At 34.8% G+C, this 24,382-nt stretch overlaps 1 protein-coding gene across 1 annotated transcript in view; it reads left to right on the forward strand.

Annotated features, from left to right (window-relative positions):
• The window catches only part of ADAMTS6 (ADAM metallopeptidase with thrombospondin type 1 motif 6), a 281,449-nt gene that overhangs the window by 202,348 nt on the left and 54,719 nt on the right, over positions 1–24,382 (forward strand). The window contains exons 15-18 of the mRNA XM_007457112.1: positions 5,820–5,922; positions 12,509–12,642; positions 14,253–14,376; positions 14,896–14,976. Coding sequence (XP_007457174.1) covers positions 5,820–5,922; positions 12,509–12,642; positions 14,253–14,376; positions 14,896–14,976 — 442 coding nt within the window. The remainder of the gene's footprint in view (positions 1–5,819; positions 5,923–12,508; positions 12,643–14,252; positions 14,377–14,895; positions 14,977–24,382) is intronic.

Below are 24,382 nucleotides of genomic sequence, written 5' to 3' on the forward strand. Positions count from 1 at the left end.
GAAAGAGTTTCATTGTCGGCTTGCTTCTCACTCTTTATTACCCATAAGACATAATACAGTATTTGCAGAGTTTTCCTCATTTGGAAAACATTTTTTGGGATGTATTGCTCTTGAAGGTAAGGGTATTTGGGGTGTATTTTGCAAATGAAGAAAAGAAGGCACAAAGAGATTCCGGGACTTTCCAAGGTCACCTATTCTTTGGGATAAAATCCAGATTACAACTCTAGTAGCAGAAATGCCCCTAGACAGTTGGTCAGCAGAAGCTGAGATTTCTTTCTGCAGCAACTTTTATGCCCCAAGGAATTTTTTTTTTTTTAGATTTATCTACCAATAAAAAGCATAGTCAAAGGAGATTCTTTTAATCTATCAGTGTAACTGGAAGCATAAGATAGTCTATAGAATGTGCTAACTTACATATTTCTCTAAAAAAAAATGTAGTGAAAAAAGATACTAATATTAACTTTTTGTATCTTTGAAAATAGTAAGATCGAAAGACACTGAGACCTGCAGTGTTGCTGTCTGGATTTATGTGGGGCCCTGCTGGTTACTTTTTAGAAGAAGAGGATGCTTGATAAGTGTTAACACTAGGAGGCTGAAAACCTGTCAGGCTTCACTTAAAAAATCTGTTGCTTATGCCTACTGTTTTCTGTTGCGGTTTCTGCATAGTGTCAACATTTATTATACTTAAGTAACTTAAAAAGCATTACTCCCTAAACTCTCCACTATTCTTAAAAATATATTTTATGTAATTTTTCCTTAAGAAATTACTCTTTTCTTTGACCTCTCTCATTCTTTGCAACCAGAATACACAACTCCTACTGAGCTTATTTCTAATCAACACAAGATTCAGAGCATTCACTGAAGGAAACATTTAAATCAAGAGAACAGAACACTAGCTGATATATGCTAGAAACAGAAAGGCATGGGATCAAGTCCCCAAGTCTACTACCGTTTCCAATTTACAGCACCTTCCATCTTCCATGTTCTTCTGTGAACATCCTAAACACTCCTGCCTCAGGGCTTTTGCGTTTAATGTTTCCTGGAACACTTTTCACAGGTTTATACGTAAGTCACTTCCTCAGTTTCTTTTAACTCTCTGCTCAAGTGCCACCTTATCAGAGAGAATTTCTCTTGCTCTACCATTTAAAACAACTCCCTCACCCGCGCCCAGCCCACCCCACCACCTTAGTACCCTGCTTTATTTTTCTTCTTTCTCATCTCCAACTACAGTGGGCTCCAGGAAAGCAGGGACCTAATCTGATTGGTTTATTCTCCAGAGCCTAGAATCCTATGTTATATATAAAAGCTTTTTATATATGTTTGCTGAATATAAAAAAGACACTTAAGGCCAGTTCTTGGTGCCTGGTTTTAAGAGTACTAATGACAAGTTATTATGTCCCCATAGGAAAGCCATCAAGGTCTAGATACCTTTCAATAAGGGATTACATTTGTTCAATGTGGGTCCAGAAGAAAGGTGCAAGACCACTGGGTTATGGGAAGGAAGACAGATTTTGGCTGAAAGAAAGAACCAGATGATAATTGCAGCTGTCTGAAAAGTATTTGATCTTATCTTTCTGTAGATTATACAGATTGTGTGACCACTTTGGGGGTAACTGTACAGGAAGTTTAAGAGTTTGACTCAAAAATTAATAATTGAGCTTGGTTCTTCTGCAGAATGCTGCCAGACATTTGTATCTATGTGTTAACACTCGAAATCAGGGGTTGGCAAATTGCACCTTCTGGGTCAAATTTGGCCCATCGCCTCTTTTTGTAAATAAGATTTTAGTGGAACACAGCCCTGACTGTCATTTACATAATGTTTATGGCTTCTTTCACACTATGATATCACAGTTGAGTAGTTGTAACAGAGGTTATATGGCCCACAAAGTCTAACATATTTACTGTGTGGCCCTTGACAGAAATAGTTTGCCAACCTCTGCCCTTAACCAATAAATTGCAAAATATAACACAAGGAAACATATCTCTATTCAGTCTCCCGAGTACCACTACCACTACTACTGTCTCCTCCTCCTCCTCCTCCTTCTTTTCTCCTTCTTCATCATCATCATCATCAACTATTTTATCTGTAAAGATCCAACCATAATAATATAAACCACTCTAAATATTTAAACAGAGGGAATCTAATGCAAAGAATCGGTTATGTGGATAATGGAAGAGGCTGACAAGCCCATAGCTTTCAGCGTCAGCAGAAAGATACCACCAGTCCTACCAGAAAAACATAGGAAGGAGGTAGTTTTATTAAAGCCTAGAGGCTGAAATCACACAGCAGAATCTGGAACCATACAATTGGGGGTGGGGGTGGCTGTTGTCTGATATTGGAGCCACAAAGATATTCTGCTTCTGCCTAAGATGCTGCTTGAGGTAGAGAGGAAATGAGAGAAATACCCTGGCTTCTCCCACTAGTGCCTTCCATTGCCTGAACTCAACCAGAAGTCAGCTGACACAGAGGCCTAGGAAATGGAGCCTGCAGATTTGTTCCCCTGACATAAGGAGCAGAGCAAGAGAATGGTGAGGAATGAGTCTAAGGATGCCTAGGCCAAAGACCACACAACTGCTAATGGTTATTGAGTGCTACCAGTACCAGGTACAGAGCTAAACAGTTTACATGAATCCTCACCTACTGAGTAAATACTAGTGTTATCTCCAGTTTATAGATGAGGCTTGGAAAATTAAGTACATTGCTGAGGGCTATGAATTAAATACATAAGGTAGAATTGAATCCAGGTCTGTCTTACTCCAAAATTCTTACTTTCAGCCCTCTCATTTTGTAAATAAGAAAAAAGTAGTTTGGAGCAGGTAAACTTGTAGCTGGTAAAGACAAGGCTAGGTCTAGAACCCAAGTTACTCTTATAAGGTTTTCGTACATCTTAAGAACTTAAAAACCTATTGTAGCATTTAGAGAGTCCAGAGGAGGCCCCCACTCAGATGCAGGAAGTGTCTTTGCACCTTGAAACTATTACTAAGCAGCCTTCCTGGACACAATTTACTCAGTTATAAAATGGGATTATTAATTATAACTCCCTTATGAGAGTGTTGAGAGAGCTTAGATACAGATCTAGAGACCTCTGAACAGTGTGCCATGAGATAGGTACTTACTAAATGCTTAGAAAAAGGTAAGTAGGTGTTCTTATTGTTAATATTTTTATTATGCTGAACCTGGGAGTGGTTATCACAGGAAAAGAATAGATCAGAAATCTTATGAAATGTTATCCAAGTTTGTCATTAAACAGTAATATCCTCCTTTTGGACCTTTTACTTCTCTTCTATCTAGGATAATAATTAAAAGATAGTCAAGAATAGGATTTTTGTTCGTTTTTGGTTTTTTTTGAAGAGAGACTTTTTATTTTTATTTATTTATTTATTATGTATTTATGGCTGCGTCAGGTCTTAGTTGCAGCACGTGAGACCTCTCACTGCGGCAGGCGGGCTGTTCATTGCAGTGCACAGGGCTTCTCTCTAGTTGCGGCACTCAGTCTCAGTAGTTGCAGTGCACAGGCTTCGTTGCCCTGCAGCATGTGGGATCTTGGTTCCCCGACCAGGGATCGAACCTGCGTCCCCTGCATTGGAAGGTGGATTCTTAACCACTGGAGCACCAGGGAAGTCCCTGTTTGGTTTTGTTTTAAGTGAGTGGCCCTCGAGATGCCTTAGTTTATTAATTCAGGGCTTTTTTTTTTTAACCGGCTCTTATCTATGAAATGTTATCTCTTATGCTTCTATACAGTTCCTTTCTTTCATCCAGGATAGCTGTTGTCCAACTATTCCCAAAATATGACCTTTTCTTTCCTGTCCCCATGGCTTTACTTGGCTTCATTTTTAATAGAAGTCCTTTTTCTTTCTTAACCAGCTCAGTTCCTATAATACTTTGTAATATTATAAAGAATAAGTATGTATGATACTTTATTATAATTCTTATAATATACTCAAGATTTTCTTCCTCAACAAATATTTCCCTAACTAATCACATGACACATTGATCTTTCACCTATATACAGCACCTGTAGACAATCTATAATGTGCTGTCATATACTTATTGCCTGAGATAGGGCTGTAGCTTTTCCGTTTTTATCTTGTTACTCCAAATAGATTGAAAGTCATGTTTGGGTGAAGTTTTAGGTGGTTGGTGCTTTACAAATACTTAAGTATTGTGTGAAAACTTGTGGCTAGATTTCAAATTACCTGTGTTTTATTAAATTGATGATATTTGCTTAAAAACTAGTCTTGCTACATGGCAAAGCCACTGACAACCTTGGTCATTTTCTGGGATTCCCTGAAAATGGCTTGTAAAGGGAAGCATTTCTTTATTCCAAAGATTAACACACCATGAAGCAAAAGACCCTGGAAGCTTATCCTTCCAGCGTCATGCACTATGTAACCTATGGTAAATAGTTATTTTTCATTTTTTTAAAAGGCAAATAAGAATAATTCGACAGGCAGAACCATTAGGTTTAGCATTGCAGTCTCATATTTTAACGTGCAGGAAATATTTTAAAATGCAAGGCTCATAACAGAATGTAGACCTGCTGTCACTATTTTCAGAATATGAGGCTTTGGACTTGATATGGTAGAAATTTTAACCACAGTATATAGGAAGTAATGATGACCATGCACATATTTGAACCTTGTGGTCTGTTAGTTTTGCACATGCTTCAAGGGACCATTTGCAATGTACTGATCTCAGGAAACTGTATAAAGTAAATGTAGAGATCTAAGGGAGGGTAGTAAAATGTCCTCAAAATGATCTCTGAGATTGTAACATACTCGCCATTTATTCACAATTGAGACTTCTGTCTAATGACTTACTTTGTTCTGTCATATTTAAGGGAAATGTTTTCCCCACCCATGTTTCAAAAGCAGTACTTTGATTTTTAAGTGCTACTGCTTCAGAACTCTAAAAGATAAGTCAAATTAGGTCATATTTCCTCAAACACTATGAGAAGTTATACTTTTAATTCTTTGTGAACTTTAAGGTTAAATTTAGGATGGCCCTGTGGTATTTGGAATCCAGACCTAACTAGATTGGCAAGATTTTCTTCCCTAAAAAACTTAGGTAGAAGAAGCATTCCAAACTTTTAAAAACAAATAATCCTCTCTTTACCCTCTCAACATCCTTCTCTCCTCCACCACCCAACACATGTACATGTTTTGAAAATTTAGTATTTTATTTTCTGTGATGTTAATAGATTAAATGTAAATCTTAATAGGTCCGAATTCCTTGAATTTAAAGGTGTTTAGACTTGAGGCCTAGCATTTTGCCCAGTTCATTCCACATCTTAAAATATGGTTTTTGTCAGGGCTAGACAGTAAACAGCTATAGTAGTTGGGATCCAAACCACAATTAATAGTGCTGAATGTCATGTTACAAACCTGCCTCTTGATTTCTTAAAAGAAAGAGCTGGGAGTAGCTGTGGCAACTGGACCTCAAATACTGTTACCGAAAGGGATTTTGTGTTTTAGTTTCTTCATGTAGTTTCTATTATCTGTTTATAAGGAGATACCTGATGGATTGATTGCAAAGTGGACTATGAGATGCATCTGAGTGTAAAGTTATATGGAAGCTGTCTAACACTTAACTTTGTTTAAGTTACTTCAGTTATTTCTTCTGTGGCTAAGATTACAATTCAGACACTTCAGTCATAATACTGGTTGTAAAACAGTAAAGCAAATGCCAGAATTATAGCCAGAGAATAAGGGAGTGAGCTAATGTGATGGAGTTCAGGCACTTTTAATTTTAGGGACATTGTCCCTTGGTTTTGGTATTTTTCAACAATCATACTATTTATGATTTTATTTTATTTTAGCCATGTCCTTTGGGGGCCCGAGATTTTCGAGAGAAACAGTGTGCAGACTTTGACAATATGCCTTTCCGTGGAAAGTATTATAACTGGAAACCCTATACTGGAGGTAATGTATAACCTGGCAGAGTTTTCATCATGCTTGAGAGCTTTGCAAATATAAAGGAATATATAAATACATACACACATGCCTGTACATTCATATACATACTAGTAAAAATTAGTGTTTGCAAATCACAGGAAAGTGCTTCTAGTACTATAAAGGTCTCGTGTTTTAGTTTCCCTGTAATAAAGTTAATATGTTAGTACAAATGATCAGAAATCATTTTTTAAAACCCAATTCTACTTAACAAGGTACAAAGTTCCTAGAAATAATGTAAATCCAAGTAATATTTCTGAGTTCTTGAGACTTCCTTGGGGTGTATAGACATTATATTATAATAATTTACAATTATTGAATATGTGGAATTATCACCCTAAAAACAAATTATAACGATATAAATCAACCCAAAAGAGGCCAGGAAAATCTGTGTCTTTCTTGGTCACGGACCAAGGATCTTTCCATAGATGATTATTGTTCTTTTTCAGGGAAACATTTTTTGCTCTTTATTTTAGGCAAGTATCAGACGCTACTTGCTCTGTAAGCACAAGAAGTTTTCTTACGCTCCCAAAACACAAACTAAATTTTGTTAAAATTTTCTCTTAGAAAAATAGAATGTACTCTTAAAAAAACTTTTATTTATTGTTTTCCCAATATCTTAGTTTTTTGTTTTTTTTCTGGACCATGCCACACAGCTCTCGGGATCTTAGTTCCTCAACCAGGGATTGAACCCAGGCCCCATCAGTGGAAGCACCAAGTCCTAACCACTAGACCGCCAGGGAATTCCCCCAACATCTTAGTTTGAAAACTTTCCAACATAGAGCAATATTAAAACAATTTTGCAGTGACAGCTATCTGCCCACCACCAAGATTCTATCATTAATATTTTTAACATACTGTCTTTATTACATGTCTAGTCATCTCTCTATCCATTCATTAATTTATTCTATTTTTCAGGTGCATTTCAAAGTAAATTGTAGTCATCAGTATACTTTCCTCTAGATGCTTCAGCTTGTATAAGTTTAACCGCAGTTCAATATTTATTTTCTTTTTTCTTTGCAGGGAAGATTATGTACAATGAAATGCACAAAACATAACTGTACTTTCCCTGAGTTTTGACAAATGCATACACCTGTAAAACCATACTGAGTTATAGAATATTACCATTACCTCCAAAATTCTCATATCCTCATACTTCTTCCCATTTAGTAGCTGCCTCTACCTACTTCCAAGAGGCAACCAGTTCTGATTTTTTTCCTTACCGTCAATCACTTTTTTCTGTTACAGAACTTCATGTAAAGGAAATCATGGCATATTTACTCTTTTATGCCATTTTTCTAGGTTCCACATATATGCGTTAAAATACGATATTTGTTTTTCTCTTTCTGACTTACTTCACTCTGTGAAGTCTCTAGATCCACCCACATCTCTACAAATGACCCAGTTTCATTCCTTTTTATGGCTGAGTAATATTCCACTGTATATATGTACCACATCTTCTTTATCCATTCATCTGTCGATGAGCATTTTGGTTGCTTCCATGACCTGGCTGTTGTAAATAGTGCTGCAATGAACATTGGGGTGCATGTGTCTTTTTGAATTATGGTTTTCTCAGAGTATATGCCCAGTAGTGGGATTGCTGAGTCATATGGTAGTTCTATTTTTAGTTTTTTAAGGAGCCTCCATTCTGTTCTCCATAGTGGCCGTATCAATTTACATTCCCACCAACAGTGCAAGAGGGTTCCCTTTTCTCACACCCCGTCCATCATTTGTTGTTTGTAGATTTTCTGATGACGCCCATTCTAACCGGTGTGAGGTGATACCTCATTGTAGTTTTGATTTTCATTTTTCTAATAATTAGTGACATTGAGCAGCTTTTCATGTGCCTCTTGCCTTTGCCTATTTTTAAATTGGTTATTTATCTTTTTATTCTCAAGTGGTTCATTTATCAGATAGGTTTTACAAGTATTTTCTCACAGCCTATGGCTTTCTTTACTTTCTTTGCTTTTCTTTATGTTTTAAATGGTGTTTTGGATGAGTATAAGATTTTAATTTTGATGAATTCTCATTTTTCAGTTTTTTAAAATTTTATGGTCATTGTGTTCTATGTCCTGTCTTAGAAATCTTTGCCTACCTTAACTCAGGAAGATATTTTATTCTAAAAGCCTATGGTTTTGATCTTTATATTTAGATCTACAGTCTAAAAATAATTTGGGGGTATGGTATGTATTTTTAGTGTATTTATAGACTCTATTTTGTTTCATTGATCTATTTGTCAATCCTATGCTGGTACCACACTGACTTGATTACTTTAACTGTAGAGTCTTGGACATGGGTAGTGTAAGCTCCTCCTACTTTGATCTTTTTTTTAAGAGTCCTTTGTATATTCTAAGTGCTTTGCATTTCCACATAAATTTTAGAATCAGTTGTTAATGGTTACAGAAGAACATGTTGGGTTTATGATTGTTGTCATGTTGAATCTTTATATCAATTGAGGAAAAACTGATATACTAACAATATTGAATTTTCCAATTTATGAACATGGTATATCTCTCCATGTTTTCCTTAATTTCTCTCAGCTATGCTTTATAGTTTTAGGTGTAAGGTCATGCACATCTTCTGTTAAATCTATTCCTGAGTAATTTATGGTTTTGACACTATTGTAAATAAAAGTTTAGAATTTTTTATTTTAATTGTTTCAATTGATTTTTATATATTAACTTTGTATTCTGTGACCCTTCTAAATTCCCTTACTAGTTCTAATAGTTGTTTTGTAGATTGTTTAGAATTTTCTTGGTAAATAGTCATGTTATCTGGAAATAGAGATTATTTTTTTCAATCTTTGGACCTTTTTATTTTATTTTCCTGCCTTAATTCACTGACTTGGCCCTTCAGTACAATTTGTGCATGTAGTAATTATATGTTTTTCTTCTTTATTCTGTTAATATAGTGACTTAGTTGATAGATTTTATAATGCCAAACTGACATTTTACTCCCAGGATAAACCCCATGTGATAATGATTTATCATCTTTTTATTTATTATCTTGTTATTGGGCTTATTTGCTAATATTTGATTAAGGAAGTTTACATCTATCTTCATAAGGAATACTGATTTGTAAATTTTTTTCTTGTCGTGTTTTTGGTAAGTTTTGGTATCAGAGTTACTCTGGCTTCCAGAAATAGAATCCTTATTTATCTTGAAGGAGTTTGTATGGTTGATAATATGTCTTCCTTAGAATAGATTTTACTAATAAAACCATCTAGGCTCGGTATTTTCTTGTGAAAAGAATTTTTTTATTACAAACTCAACTCCTTTAATAGATAAAGAGCTATTCAGATTTTTTTATTCTTATGTCAGTTTTTGAATTTGTGTCTTCAAGAAATTTATGTTACTTCCATGTTGTCCAATTTATTCACAGATAATTGATAATAACATTCTCTTATTATCCTGTTTAGTATCTGTAGGATCTGTAGTGATATACACTCTTCCATTTCTGCTATTGATAATATGTATCCCCTCTTTTTCTTGATCATTCTTGCTTGAAGTTTATCAGTTTTATTACTCTTTTCAAAGAATCAACTTTTGGCTCTAGTACCTTTTTTCTAATTAAATTTTTGCTCTTATTATTATTTGGGGGGAGGGGTTTATTTTGCTCTTCTGCATTCCTAACATCTGATGTATTTTTATTTCCTTCAGTTCAAAATATTTTCTTATTTACATTGTGACTTCTTCTTTGACCCATGGGTTATTTAGAACTGTGTTATTTTTATTTCTAAATAGTTGAGTTTTTCTAGATTTTTTGTTATTGGTTTATCATTTAATTACATTATGATCAGAGAATACTCTGTGTGATTTAAATTTTTAAAATAGTTGAAATTTGTTTTATGATACAGCTTATTGTTCAGGTTGATGAATGTTCTATGCATATGTGAAAAGGATGTGTTTTCTCCAGTTGTTGGGTTTAGTGTTCTATATGATAATAAGGTCAAGCTGGGTGATAGTATTGTTCAGATCTTTTATATTCTTTCTGATTTTTTTCTGCTCTGGTTTTTTAATCAGTTCCTGAGAGAAGTGTGTTAAAATCTTCAACTGTTTTATGGCTTTGCTTTTTGTGTGTGGGTGTAGGTTTTTGCTTCATGTATTTTGAATTGCTTTTATTAGGTGCATATACATTTGGGATTGTTTTGTCTTACTGTAGAAGTAAGTCTCTGAAATAATTCACAGATTTAATAATTAGCATCTAGAGAAATGTGTGCTTTGTAAATTAACCCTAAATTCATAATAAGCTTTAACTGAAGGTAATTGGTAATGTGACCTTCCATTCAGAGAATCATCTTAAATCCCTTCTTGAAATAATAACATTACCTCTTCTGAAAACTTATTGTAGCAGAGGAAGCTGAACACATCTTCAGCAATAAAGGAAGAATAAATATATTTGTATTATTATCACACAGTGTAGTGGGCTAAGGAATACAACCAGAGCATTTATGTGTTCTGCCTATCAAATACTACCTTACATAATTAATACTAAAATTGTGTAAATAAAAGACTCATGTTCTCTTTTTATAGTCTGATGGATAAAAACTGCATTAAATTCCAAAGCATTACAATAAAAAATGGAGAAAGAACTACACTGGGTAGTAATGAAAAAAAAATCCCAGTTAGATCTGTGGAAATTTAGAGCAATTTTATTCATGAGAATCTTATAAAAATAAATTCAATACCTTGATTATCAGTTCAGGAAGAAATTATTTTATTTATTACTTGTTATTTCTGTGCTCAGTACAGCAAAATGTATCATTAACCTAAGCCTAATAATAGCATTATGTCATATAGAAGTTCTATAGCCTGTAGACATTGAAAATGGAAGAAAACACGGCCTTCAGCCAGAGGTTGTAAACTGGCAGTTCAGGAACCGTTTTTACTTACATACATGTTTTAACCTCCACAGTATTTTTGAAAACTTTATATGAGTTGCCAAGAAGAGCCCATATATATATATATGTATATATATATATATATATTTTTTTTTTTTTTTTTTTTTTCGGTGACTGGGGCCCTATTGCGGAGCACAGGCTCCGGATGCGCAGACTCAGCGGCCATGGCCCACGGGCCCAGCCGCTCTGCGGCATGTGGGATCTTCCCGGACCGGGGCACGAACCCGTGTCCCCTGCATCGGCAGGCGGACCCTCAACCACTGCGCCACCAGGGAAGCCCAAGAGTTTATATTTTTAAAGTCTAGGTTTCCATCTCCTCTTGAAAAAACGATGTCTGACAATATTGGGCCATCTTCTTACATGACAAAAGTCAACTGTAACAGTGATCTACTTTAATCGATTGTTCTCTCTATAATTTATCATTGTCTCCATCACTCAGTTGGCTTCTCTTTTACTTCACCCTGTAGAAACCTGGTTTCTACCTTCACTAAGACCTAGGCATGTCATTTCATCTTTCTGTCTAATTTTCTTTTTTAGAGCTAGTCTTTTTTATTTCAAAGAAATTTTATCAGATCATTATAATAAGGCCAAAGTGTTTTAAACATCATGAAACAAAGGTTCAACAGAAAGTATTGTTAAGTCCTAATTTTAATCAATAATTACATTTTTATAAATAGCTTTATTGTGTTCAGTTTTGAATAAAATAAATCCATATTGATTGCTACTTTTCCAATATACTGAGAAGTTATGATATGTAATCTGCTTGTTTTTTTTAAATTGCTACTATTTATACCTATTTTTCACGTCAACCTTGAAATACACACACAGCTATTGAAATACAAATTTCAAGTTACAAAATGAAAATTCTCAAGTTACTGTATGCATTTATTCACAATATAAAATTAGATTTTTAAAAAATTATTCAAGTTTATTTCTTTTAGTTTTTATTCAATTTATTTAAACTAAAAATGTTTGATGCTATGTAATATTGGGTTGGCCATCTTACAGAAAAACCCAAATGAACTTTTTGGCCAACCCAATATTTATGTTTGATTTATTAATCTCATAAGAATTTTTCAAATTTAATGCTATAAATAATTTTATCTTTGACTTGCTAAGCTCATAAGAATTTATCTCCATGCTAGAGCCACTTTCATGGAATATGATATGTTTAAAGCAGTTTACTTTTATTTTATAATTACCATATCTCTGCTTGAAGTAGCAGTTTCTGTATCGTATTCAGTAACAAGTGATATAATTTGCATAAATTCCTATTTGTCATACAAGGTCATTCTCAAGGCCTTCCTAAACTTTATTTTTTTAGTTTTTCAAAATTGCTTTTATTTCATCCATTTTTTTCAACATTCAGTTACCTCCAACTGTGATCCCTTTTGACCTAAAATATATTGAAAATATATATGGGAAATACCTGAAATTTTAAAACCTTAAGATTACACAGCAGGTCCTCCTTCAAGTTGCACAAGCAATGAAAGTAAACATGAAATTTTAGCAAAGAAGAAAAGAAACCTACACATCTAGGTATATAGTCAGAGAGTGATGGTCTGTTATCAATCGTAAATATGCTGTGGATGATACTGAACCACTGTTCCTTAGGAGAACCACTCCATTTATTTCTCTTCTACTGTATTTGTCCAGGTGGGGTAAAACCTTGTGCGTTAAACTGCTTGGCTGAAGGTTACAATTTCTACACTGAACGTGCCCCTGCGGTGATTGATGGGACTCAGTGCAATGCAGATTCACTGGATATCTGTATCAATGGAGAATGCAAGGTTGCTCAGATTATGAATTTCATTGCTTTTTGTTGGGGTTTTTGAGACTTCTGTCTTTTTTTTCCTCAGGTAGTAGCTCCGAATTAATACTATGCTAATTTTTAATAAAGAGGGCTACATTTTAATTTAATTTTCAGTAAGGAAATATACATAGTTAAAGGTAGAATTACCCATTCACATTCAAGCACCATGCAAGTGTGTTTTATTCTGGTGTTCTAGTTATGTTTATAGGGATTGCTAGAGCTATGAAGATACTTTGGAATTTAATTTCCATTATTCTTCTGTTTACAAACAAGATGATAGCAAAGAGGGGGAATGAGGATTCAGCTCATTCATAAGTCTACTGTGTGTTCTCAATGAAAGATTATTTGATATATTTCATAGCAAAATATTTCCTCAAAGTGTGAAACAGCTATGCTCTTCCCATTTTGTCTTCTTTTGAAGCATTTATAGTGGTTTTCACTATAGAATTACTCTTATTAATGCATTTACTTCAGAGAATTAACCAGACCAGTTGGGAATTGCAGGAGCAAATCCATGGTATTTTCCTAGACCTGTGTATGAATCTTATCATAAGAAATTAGCCACAAAAACCACTGTTTTCTTAACTTTTTTCCTTGTCTGCTTTTGTTTGACCTTAAAGAGAAGCATAAAACTAAATGCAAGAAACTGAGAAAGATGAGATAAAAAACACTGTCTATTTTAGTTAGTCTCATAATTTCTTGCAAGTTTCTGTCCTTCTGGTTAACTTGTCTCCAAATGTATCTGATGTTGCACTGTGTGTGTGTGTGTGTGTGTGTGTGTGTGTGTGTGTTTACTTGAAGAAAAAGTTATTTCTGGGAAGGTATAAAAATGTTTTTCAGATAACCAAGACCCAGGCACAGGTTATATTCAGACATTGCATGCCTGGTATTAATGGCTAAAAGTCAAATTACAAATTTAAGTGCCAAAATATGCCAAAAATATATGAAGGCCACATTTCTATGATTAAATACAAAATTGAAAGGTAGAATTTCAGCTTCTACAATAAAATTTCATGTTTATATCTCCTTTTTCTTTATGGTAATTTTTTTCAGCTAATGGAAACAGGTATTCATTTTTAGAGATTTCCTCAGGCATGAATTCCACAACTAATCCTTGACACTAACACTAAAAATTGGATATCCAAAAGAGCCAGTGGTTTAGAAAGGGCAAACCATAATGCTCAGTCAAGACTCTTGTTGTTATAACCCTTGTTGTGTAGGACCATATGCCATTTTTCCTTAGTTCTTGCATTTCTTAATTGAGGGTATAAGTAAGAGCCCATTGCCAACAAATTACAATATTTTAAGAATTGGAGCCTGGTATCTATACATGAAGAAGAAGTCTAAGCTAGAAATACAGGTGTACATTCCTGGGGAATCAGAATTTTTTTCTTTAAACTTATGTGTTGAGAAGTGTTAGCTAGAATTACTTAGGGAATGAAGGTAAAAGTGGAAAGAGGAAAGTATTTCCTGTTTAGATTTCCTGTACTGGAAAAACACGTAAATAAATAAGTTATATTCATTTGGTTAGTGGGTCCAAGAGTTCCTCCTCTTTTTGATACACTGAATATTCTTCTCTGTTTTCAGCATGTAGGTTGTGATAATATTTTGGGATCCGATGCTAGGGAAGATAGATGTCGAGTCTGTGGAGGGGATGGAAGCACATGTGATGCCATTGAAGGGTTCTTCAATGATTCGTTGCCCAGAGGAGGTGAGTGTGTAGAAAGAACTCTTCCTCACACCTCTGGTGTACTTGGAATAGCCAAAATATTTGATTTCCCCCCTTATTTAAAAAATTTTATTCAGGCAGACAATGGTTTTTCCCCAAATTGCTTTCAGTCATTTAAATATTAAATATGGCTTCAGGTTAGATATTTTAAGGACATATTATTCCATTTCTACTAGACTTCATTTAGCCACGTTTCTTTAAGATGGGAATTCCCGCAGAGCCTTGAAGTGGGGGCCATGTGCTGAGGGGGAAAAAAAAAAAGAACCAATATTATATATCTTGAGACTTTAAAGATATCTTGAGATAATTTTAGGAAAAGAAAAATACTTTTAGATGTATTCACGAACCCAAAGGGGAATTTGCTCATTATTCACAGTTTATAAAGTGCAAAAGAAAGCATGGAAGAATAAGGAAAGTGTTATTACTGGATGCTTACTAAACACTCATTTTCTGATGAAAGCTCCAGATGCTGCTTATTACTGGCTGTCTTCTGTGTTCCAGGCTACATGGAAGTAGTGCAGATACCAAGAGGCTCTGTTCACATTGAAGTCAGAGAAGTTGCCATGTCAAAGAACTATATTGGTAAGTAGCATATTTTGCTAGATTTTAAAAATTAATGAGGAAAAGCACTACAGTATCATGAAGGAAAAGACATACTGCTTTGAGGTAGAACACTTTGATGTTAAAAAGAAGCTCCACATGAAAGAACTAAACAAAAAAATTAGTAGTTTATAGCTTACTCTTCACTGGGTTAGCTGATTTTTTTTTTTTTTTTAATTTTTGGCTGCATTGGGTCTTCATTGCTGCGCACAGGGTTTCTCTGGTTGCAGTGAGTGGGGGCTATTCTTCGTTGTGGTGCATGGGCTTCTCATTGAGGCGGCTTCTTGTTGCGGAGCACGGGCCCTAGGCTCATGGGCTTCAGTAGTTGCAGTGCGCAGGCTCAGTAGTTGTGGCACGCAGGCCCTAGAGCGCTTGGGCTTCAGTAGTCATGGTGCGTGGGCTTCATTAGTTGTGGCTCACGGGCTCTAAAGCACAGGCTCAGTAGTTGTGGTGCATGGGCTTAGTTGCTCTGCGGCATGTGGGATCTCCCCAGACCAGGGATCGAACCCATGTCCCCTGTGCTACCAGGGAAGTCCCATAGTTGATTTTTTTTTTTTTTTTTTTGCGGTATGCGGTATGCGGTATCACCTCTGTGGCCTCTCCAGTTGCGGAGCACAGGCTCCGGACGCGCAGGCTCAGCGGCCATGGCTCATAGGCCCAGCCGCTCCACGGCATGTGGGATCTTCCCGGACTGGGGCACGAACCTGTGTCCCCTGCATCGGCAGGCAGACTCTCAACCACTGCGCCACCAGGGAAGCCCTATAGTTGATTTTTTAAAATCAGTTTTAATGAGGTATAATTTACATATAATAAAATGCATCCATTATAAGTGTATAGTTCAAAAAGTATTTACAATTTTATCTGTAGCTATCTCTCTCTATATAGATATAGATATACATATAAATACCACAACCAAGATGTAGAACATTTCTGTGACTCCAAAACATTCTCTCATTACCCTTTGCAGTCAAGTCCCCCTAGCCTTCACCTCAGAAAACATTGATCTCTTTTCTGACATTTTATTATTTTACTTTTATTTATTCTGGAATTTCACATAAATAGGATCATATAGTGTGCAATCTTATATCTGGCTTGTTTTTCGTTCATAACATAATGTTTTTGAGATTCATCTATATTGTTGAGTGTATCTGAAGTTCATTCCTTTTTATTGCCAAATAGTGTTCTGTTGTTTGGATATACCATAATTTATTTATCCACTCACTTGTTGATGGATATTTGGGTCATTGTCAGTCTTCGACTATTATGAATAAAGCTTCTTTGAACATTCATAGACAAGTTTTGTGCAGGCATATGTTTTCATTTCTCCTGGATAAAAAGCCTAGGAGTGAAATCACTGGGTCATATGATAAGTACATGTTTAACTTTATAAGAAATTAATTAAATTAACTGTTTTCCAAAGTGATTGTATCATTTATATTTCCACCAGTAATGTAAAAGAGTTCCAGTTGCTCTACATCCTGTCAGTACTTGGTATTGTCAGTCTTTTTAACTCTACCCATGTAGATATTTCTTTTTGTAAAATGTCTAAACGAATATTTTGCCTATTTTTACATTTTTTCTTTTTATAAAGTTATGAATTCTTTATATATTCTAGTTATGTCTTGTTCAAATATATGTTTTATGAATATTTTCTTCTAATCTGTGGCTTATTTCTGTTCTTAATGGTGTCTTTAATTCTGATGAAACCTTAATGTATTAATTTTTTTATGGCTTGTGCTTTCACATCCTATCTTAGAAATTTTTCCTACCCCAGGATTGCAAAGATTGTCTTCAATGTGTCTTAAAGAAATTATGGGTTTAGCTTTTACATTTAGATATATGGTCCATTTTGAGTTTTTATGTAAGGTATAAAGTAAGGATTGAAATTCAGTTATTTTCACATGGATATTCAATTACTATAGCACCCTTTGTTCAAGAATGTTATTTCCCCCATTGAATTACCTTGACATTTGTGTTAGAGATCAATTACGCATGAATGTATGGGTCTATTTCTCTTACCTCCCATTGTTCTGTATGTCTGTCCTTACACCAAAACCACACTGTGTTGATTAATAGAGATTTCCATTAGGTCTTGAAAATAGGAAGCATTAGGTCCTCAAATTTGTTCCTCTTTCTCAAAATTATTTTTGTTTTTCTAGGTCCCTTACATTTCTATATACATTTTAGAATCAGCTTGTCAATTTCTACAAAAAGAGATTATTTGGAATCTATAGATCAATTTGGGGAGAATTGACATCTTAAAAATATTGTCTTCCAGTACTTGAAAAGACTTACCTGTATATTTATTTGTCTTTACATTTGTTCAGTAATGCTTATTTTTCAGTGTACACATCTTGCACATATAGATTTTTTAAAAATCTATCACTAAATATTTCATGCTTTTTGATGTTACTGTAAATGATATTGATATTTTAATCTCATATTTGAATTGTCAGTTGTTATACAGCAATTGATTTATTTTTGTATTGACCTCGTGTCCTGTGACCTGGTTATACTCATATATGAGTTCTGATAGTTGCTTTGTACATTTCTTTGGATTTTCAACATAGATTATCATGTCATCCTTCAACAAAGGCAGTTTTACTTCTATCTTTCCAATATTTATGTCTTTTATATCTTTTTTCTTGACCTTCAGTACAATGTTGAATAGAAGTGAGGAGACTGGACATCCTTTCATTGTTGCTTATCTTAAAGGGAAAGAATTCAGTTTTGGGGTGTTTTTTGTTTGTTTGTTTTTAACCACTAAATATAATGTTAGCTAGAAGATTTATGTAGATGCCCTTTATCAGGTTGAGGAAGTTCCCTTCTGTTTCTAGTTTTGAGAGTTTTCTTCATGAATAGGTTTTGAGGTTTACTGCATGATCATGTGTTATTTTTTTTCCTCCCTTTCCTGTTAATATAGTAAATGCATTGATTGGTTTTCAAATGTTAAATCAATCTAGCATTCTTGGGGTAAAAATCACTTTGTCATAAATTTATTATCCTTCGTATATATTGCTACAATTGATTTACTAATATTCTGTTAAGAATATTTGCATCTATGTTCATGTGGGATATTGGTCTGTAGTCTTTTCTTATAACATCTTTGTTGGTTTTTATATTAGGATAAACCTGTCCTCATAAAGTTGGTTGGGAAATATTCCTTTCTTCTCTATTTTCTGAAAAAGTCTGGGTAAAATTGGTATTATTTCTTAATGTTTGATAGAATTCAACTGTGAAGCCGCCAGGGCTGGAGTTTTCTTTGTGGGAAGTTTTTAATGAAAAATTCAGTTTCTGTAATAGGTATAAAGTTGTTGAATTCATTGGCATAATTTTGTGCATAATATTCCCTTATTCTGTTTGAATGCCTGTAGGATCTGTAGTGATGGCTCTTCTCCCATTCCTCACATTGGTGATTTGTATCTTCTTTTTCTTGATTGTTCTAGTGAGGTGTTTATTAACTTTATTGATCATTTCAAAGAACAAGCTTTTGGTTTAAATGACTTTTCTATTATTTCTCCATTTTCCAGTACATCGATTCCCACTCTTCTCTTTATTTTTTCCTATTTCCTATTTCCTATTTCCTAAAATAGGCATTTTGCACTATAAATTTCCCTCTAAGCATTGCTTTAACTTCATCCCATATATTTGATATTGTTTTTTTCCAACACTCAACTTAAAATATTTTATTTACCATATGATGCATGGCTTAGAAGGTATTATTCAATTTCCAAATATTTGGGGGGGTTTTCTTAATTCCATTATGGACAGATAAGGTACTTTGTATGATTTTAGTTCTTTTGTTGAGGTGTGTTTTTATGGCCCAGAATATGGTCTCTCTTAGTGAATGTTCCATGTGCACTTGAGAAGAATGTATGTTATGGTGGTATTGGGTTTAGTATTCCATAAATGTCAGTTAGATTAAATTGGTTGATAGTTTTGTTCAAGTCTTCTACATTTTTATTTTCTGCCTCCTTGTTTCAGCAAATATTGAAAGAATCATGTTGAAATCTCCAACTAGAATTGTGGATTTGTTTATTTCTCCCATTAACTGTAAGGTTTTGCTTCATTTATTTTCAGAGTTTGTTGTTAGGTGTATAGACATTTAAGATTGTTAGATTTTCTTGATGTATTGAGCATTTTATAATTATCATATGTTCCTCTCTATTTCTGATGATATTCTTTGACCCTCATCTATTTTGACTGATACTAATCTAGCCACCCAGATTTCTTCTGATTGGTGCTTGCATAGTAAATTCTTTTCCATCCATCCACTTTTCACATGTAGGTGTTTCTGAACTTTAAATATGTTTCTTTTAGACAACATGTAGTTTGACTCTGATTTCTTATTGTATCTAACCATCTTTGCTTTTGCAATTACAGTCTCTAAATGGGGGGCTTGCCAAACTTTTTCTGTAAAGGGACAGATGGTAAATATTTTCAGCTTTGCAGGACATGAAGTCTCTATCTCAGCTATTAAGTTCTACTATTGTAGTGTGAAAGCAGATACAGATAATACAAAAATAAATGGGTATGACTGTGTTACAATAAACTTTATTTACAAAACAGGTGGTGGGCCGTAGTTTGTCAGCTCCACGTCTGGATCAATTATATTTAATGTAATTGTTAAAATCACTGGGTTTAAGTCTACCATTGTGCTGTTTTTCTATTTGTCCTGTGTATTTTTCCTTTTATTCTCCTTTTATGTCTTCTTTTAGGTTTATCAAGTGTTTTACAGTATTCCATTTGGACTCTACTAATGGCTTATTAGCTATACTTCTTTTTTCTATTTAATTAGTGGTTGCTCTAGAGTTTACAAAATGCATCTTTAATTTATCACAATATACCTTCAAATAATATACCATTTATGTATAATGCAAGATGCTAATAACAGTTTATTTCCATTGTCTTCTTCCATCCTTTGTGCTATTTTTTAAAAACATATTTTACGTTTTCATATGTTATAAACCCTACAATACATTGTTATTATTTTTGTTTTAAAGAGTCAGTTATCCTTTTTAAAAATTTAAAAATAAGAAAAATTATTTTCTAGTTACCTACATATTTATTGTATCTGGCATACTTTCTTTGTGTAGATCTGAGCATCCATCTGTATATATCTTCCAGTTTTTTCTCATTATATTTGTTTTCCTTTAAAATCTTTGAGTATATTTATAATAGCTGTTTGAAAGTTATTTTCTGCTAATTCCATAATTTCTGTCATTTCTGAGTCTGTTGCTTTTACTTGGCTTTCTTCGTGGTTTGTACCATATGTTCCCCTTTCTTGCCAGTTGTAGTAATTTTTCATTGGATGTTGTACATTGTGAATATTTTTTTATTGAGAGTCTGGATTTTGCTGCTGTTGTTGTTTTTTCCTTTAAAGAGGGTTAACTAACTTGTTGATGAGCTTGATATCTTTGAGGCTTGTATTTGAGCTTTGTTTAGGTGAATCCAGAGTAGCCTTAATTCTAGAGTTGCTCAGCCCTACTAAAAAGGCATGATTCTCTGCTGAATGCCCTAGTGGTTGAAACTCTCTGAATTCTTTCTCTAGAAATTTTTCTGCTTGTGGTTATCTAGTTTTTTGTTTGTTTGTTTGTTTGTTTTTTGGTGGGTTTTTTTGGCCTGGCTTCATGAAATTGTATCCTATGCATACATGGATTACTATTCAGCAACAGATTCCCTCCTTTTACTCTAATTCTCTGGTTCTGCAAATTCCAAGTATCTTAGCCTTCCCAGTTTCTGATCTCTGTCTCCTTAACTCAGTGAGACCACCATCCTCTGCTTGGGTTCTCATGGTCTACACTGACAGAAAGTGCCTCCAGGCAGGAAGCTAGGGAGATTATATGACTCACCTTGTGTTCCTTTTTGCCTGTGTAACAGTCCTGCACAGTCCTGGCCAATGTCTAAAAACAGCTGATTCATATATTGTGTGAGTTTTCTAGTTATTTATAATTAGAGGGCAAGTCCAATCCCAGTTATTTCCTCTGTAAAGAAGTGGAAATTCTGTTTATTTGATGTTTGATCCCTTGAGACAGATTTAGACTCTGCAGAGACCCTTATGAAATCTGGTTGAGTTCTTATTCCCCTTAAAATACCACCTCTTTTTCCTTAAATCTTTTAAAAATAAGACTATATCTAGAATACATCTTTAGGTAGAATACCAGTATCATCAGGCTCTTCCTTCCTTTATTTAGGAAGACTCCATATTATTTTTACACCATAATTTTAGATTCTTTTCTGCATCAGCAAGAATCAAAACAAAAATAAGACATCAGATGTTTTCCCTTTGATAATTCTTTGTCCATAATGCCACATCCTCCTCCCTTAGTAAATTCTTATTCAGTCCTTCTTAAATGTTTGGTGTTTTTCTGAAATACGTTATGGTACCAGAAAAGGTGAGTTAGGATTCCTTAAGTGAGTAGATGGGAAAATGGAAAGTGAGAGCTTAAATTGAAGGAGAATTCAAAGCTTCTAGAGGTTTTGTTTTTATTTTGGTTTTTACTGTTTCATGTGATACAGGCTCAGATGTCCTATATAACCAAGTAATTTTGATGTTTCAAATGAGACAGAGAATTACTGTGAGAGTTGAAAATAAAAAATTTTAAATACAAGACAAATTTAAGACTAAATAATCCTTAAATTTGGTTAACATGTTCTTATCTCAAAAGGTTAATTAGATTTATTTTTGACAATCGAATGAATTTTATAACATATGTGAAGTCAAGAAAGTACAGATATATTTGCCAGGCAGATGGGGGTGGGGGGAATGAAAATGGTCTATACTCTTAAGGACAAGTGGCAGAGGTCCAGAGAGTCAGAGACTCTGCTTCATGACCCTTTTAGTACTTTGGGCCTGCTTGTTTATCTGGCCTGATAAAGTTTTTGAAGAAGCTAGCATACTAACAAAAAAATTAAACTGACGTGTTTGTCACTGTCAAAGCGTGATAATCATTATCAAAATTATCACTCATTTATTTATAGAAGTTTTTGTATAGTAGTGCTAATAACCCTTTTTCTATCACATATTTTTAAACTTTTTTATATGTTTTTTCCTATAGAGGTTTAAAAAATTATGCATGCATATCTACTAATCCTTTTCTTTATACTTTCTGAGGTTTTGGTCATGCTTAAAAAGCTTTTCAATACCCCAATATTATTTTTTAAAAAGTACTCTTACATTTTCTCCTACCATTTTATGATTTAACTATGCTTACATTTAAATATTTACCCATCTGGCATTTATTCTTTTCTCTCTTTTTTTAAACTTTGTTTTTATTGGGGTAAGATCCAAATAACATAGAATTCAAACATTTTTAAAGTGAACAGCATACTGGTATTTAGTACATTCCAAAGTATTTTCATCACCCCAAAAGGAATCCGGTGTCCATTAAGCAGTTACCTCCCATTCCCCAGCCCCTGGCAACCACCAATCTGCTGTTTGTCCCTATAGATTTACCTTTTCTAGATATTCCTTATGAATAGATACATAAAATATGTGACCTTTTATGTCTAGCCTCTTCCACTCAGTGTAATTTTTTTTTAGTCTCATCCTCATTGAAGCATGTACAGTTCTTCATTCTTTTTTATGGCTGAATGTTATTCCATTGTATTGTATATACCCCAATTTGTTTATCCAGTCATCCATTGATGGACATTTGGTTGTTTCTACCTTTGGCTATTGGGAATAGTGCTACTGTGAACATGTGTGTACATATATTTGTTTGAGTACCTATTTTAACTTCTTTAGGATATATACCTAGGAATGGAGTTGTGGTATCTATTTTTATATAAAGAATGAGACAAATTCAGCATTTTTTTTTTTTTGCCAAAAAGCTAGTCTTTTGTCTTAGTTCCATTTCTTGTTATCTTTCCTTTACTCGTTTAGGGTGCTTCCTTTGTTATATATTAATTCCCATATGTACTTTTGTTTATTTCTTAACTGTCCATTTTGTTCTGTTGTTCTGTCCATCTGTGTGCCATACCACAGGTTGTTCCCACCCCATATTTGTATAATTACTGTTTTAATATTTGGACAGGAAAATCTGCTCTCTAACCCCACCTTCATCCCCAGTTATTCCTTTAGTCATAATTTCCCTTGCTAGTTCCACATTTTTATTCCTATAGATAAGCCTTTCATTCCTTTCTATCAATAACATTATAAATACTTAATATCTTCTTGACATTCACATGGAAAATTACTATTTTAATTTGTGTTTAAGAAAATGGTCAAGAATCCCATCTCTACATCCAGCACAGCAACAGTACCCCTTGGTTGAGTTTGCAACAGACTACTATCATCCAAAAAGATCTATCTAGTTTCTGTAGGGGCCACACAAGTGAAGTAAATAGGTATATGGTAGAGACCACCATCCTTGCACACTTTAAGACCTTATGGGTAGCATTCATCTCTGGCAATCCACACACCCCCCGCCCCCACTCCAAGAGGCAATATTGTTTGTAGTTTACTGTTTTAGCTGGGGGAAGGAGAGAAGTTTCAGAGGCTTCAACTTGGTCTTCCCACTGGGATAGGTGTTATTTTACAGATCAAGAGATAAATGTGAAGGTTATGCCAGCTACCAAGTATACTGTTTCCATTTTATTTTTATTTATTTATTTATTTTTGCGGTATGCGGGCCTCTCACTGTTGTGGCCTCTCCCGTTGCGGAGCACAGGCTCCGGACGTGCAGGCTCAGCGGCCATGGCTCACGGGCCTAGCCGCTCCGTGGCATGTGGGGTCTTCCCGGACCGGGGCACGACCCCGTGTTCCCTGCATCGGCAGGCGGACCCTCAACCACTGCGCCACCAGGGGAAGCCCCCTGTTTCCATTTTAAATTCAGGTCTGAGAGAAATGACCACTGACTGGATTCATGGACTCAGTGGACACTCTGTGAGCTGGACCTGGGTCAAAATTCCTTTTATTACTTTACTTCTACGTGCTCTTATCCTAAACAAGGGGCACCATTTGGCACTTCAGGTCAACTCAGTCCCTGTGCCCAACAGTCCTCAGTATATTTGGATTTTCCCTTTCCCTGCTGGTAATGGCTTTTACGTCCTTTGAGGAAAGGCGAGGAAAAATTACCACTGAGTGCTGTGATGTTGTGATGTTGTAGGATCCTATCTCCTAGTCACCCAGCCTCTGCTTAAGCTCAGTGGGTCTGGATCAGAAAAGTGCCCATCTCTTGGGCCCCTTGGAAGACTGTATTCTGTTAAATATCTCCATGACTACTCCTGACTGCCCTGCTAATTTGTTATTGTTTGTGATAACTGTGCCCACCTCCATTCCAATGGTTACGCCATACCTCCTGGCCTCTAGTATGTTGGGATCATCCCCATTGCTGTCTGCGAGCCCAGTTCTATAATGACAGTTCCAAGCTTAAAGAGAAGAGCG

Source organism: Lipotes vexillifer, unplaced genomic scaffold, assembly GCF_000442215.2.
Source record: "Lipotes vexillifer unplaced genomic scaffold, Lipotes_vexillifer_v1.1 scaffold241, whole genome shotgun sequence".
Classification (NCBI taxonomy): Eukaryota; Metazoa; Chordata; class Mammalia; order Artiodactyla; family Lipotidae; genus Lipotes; species Lipotes vexillifer.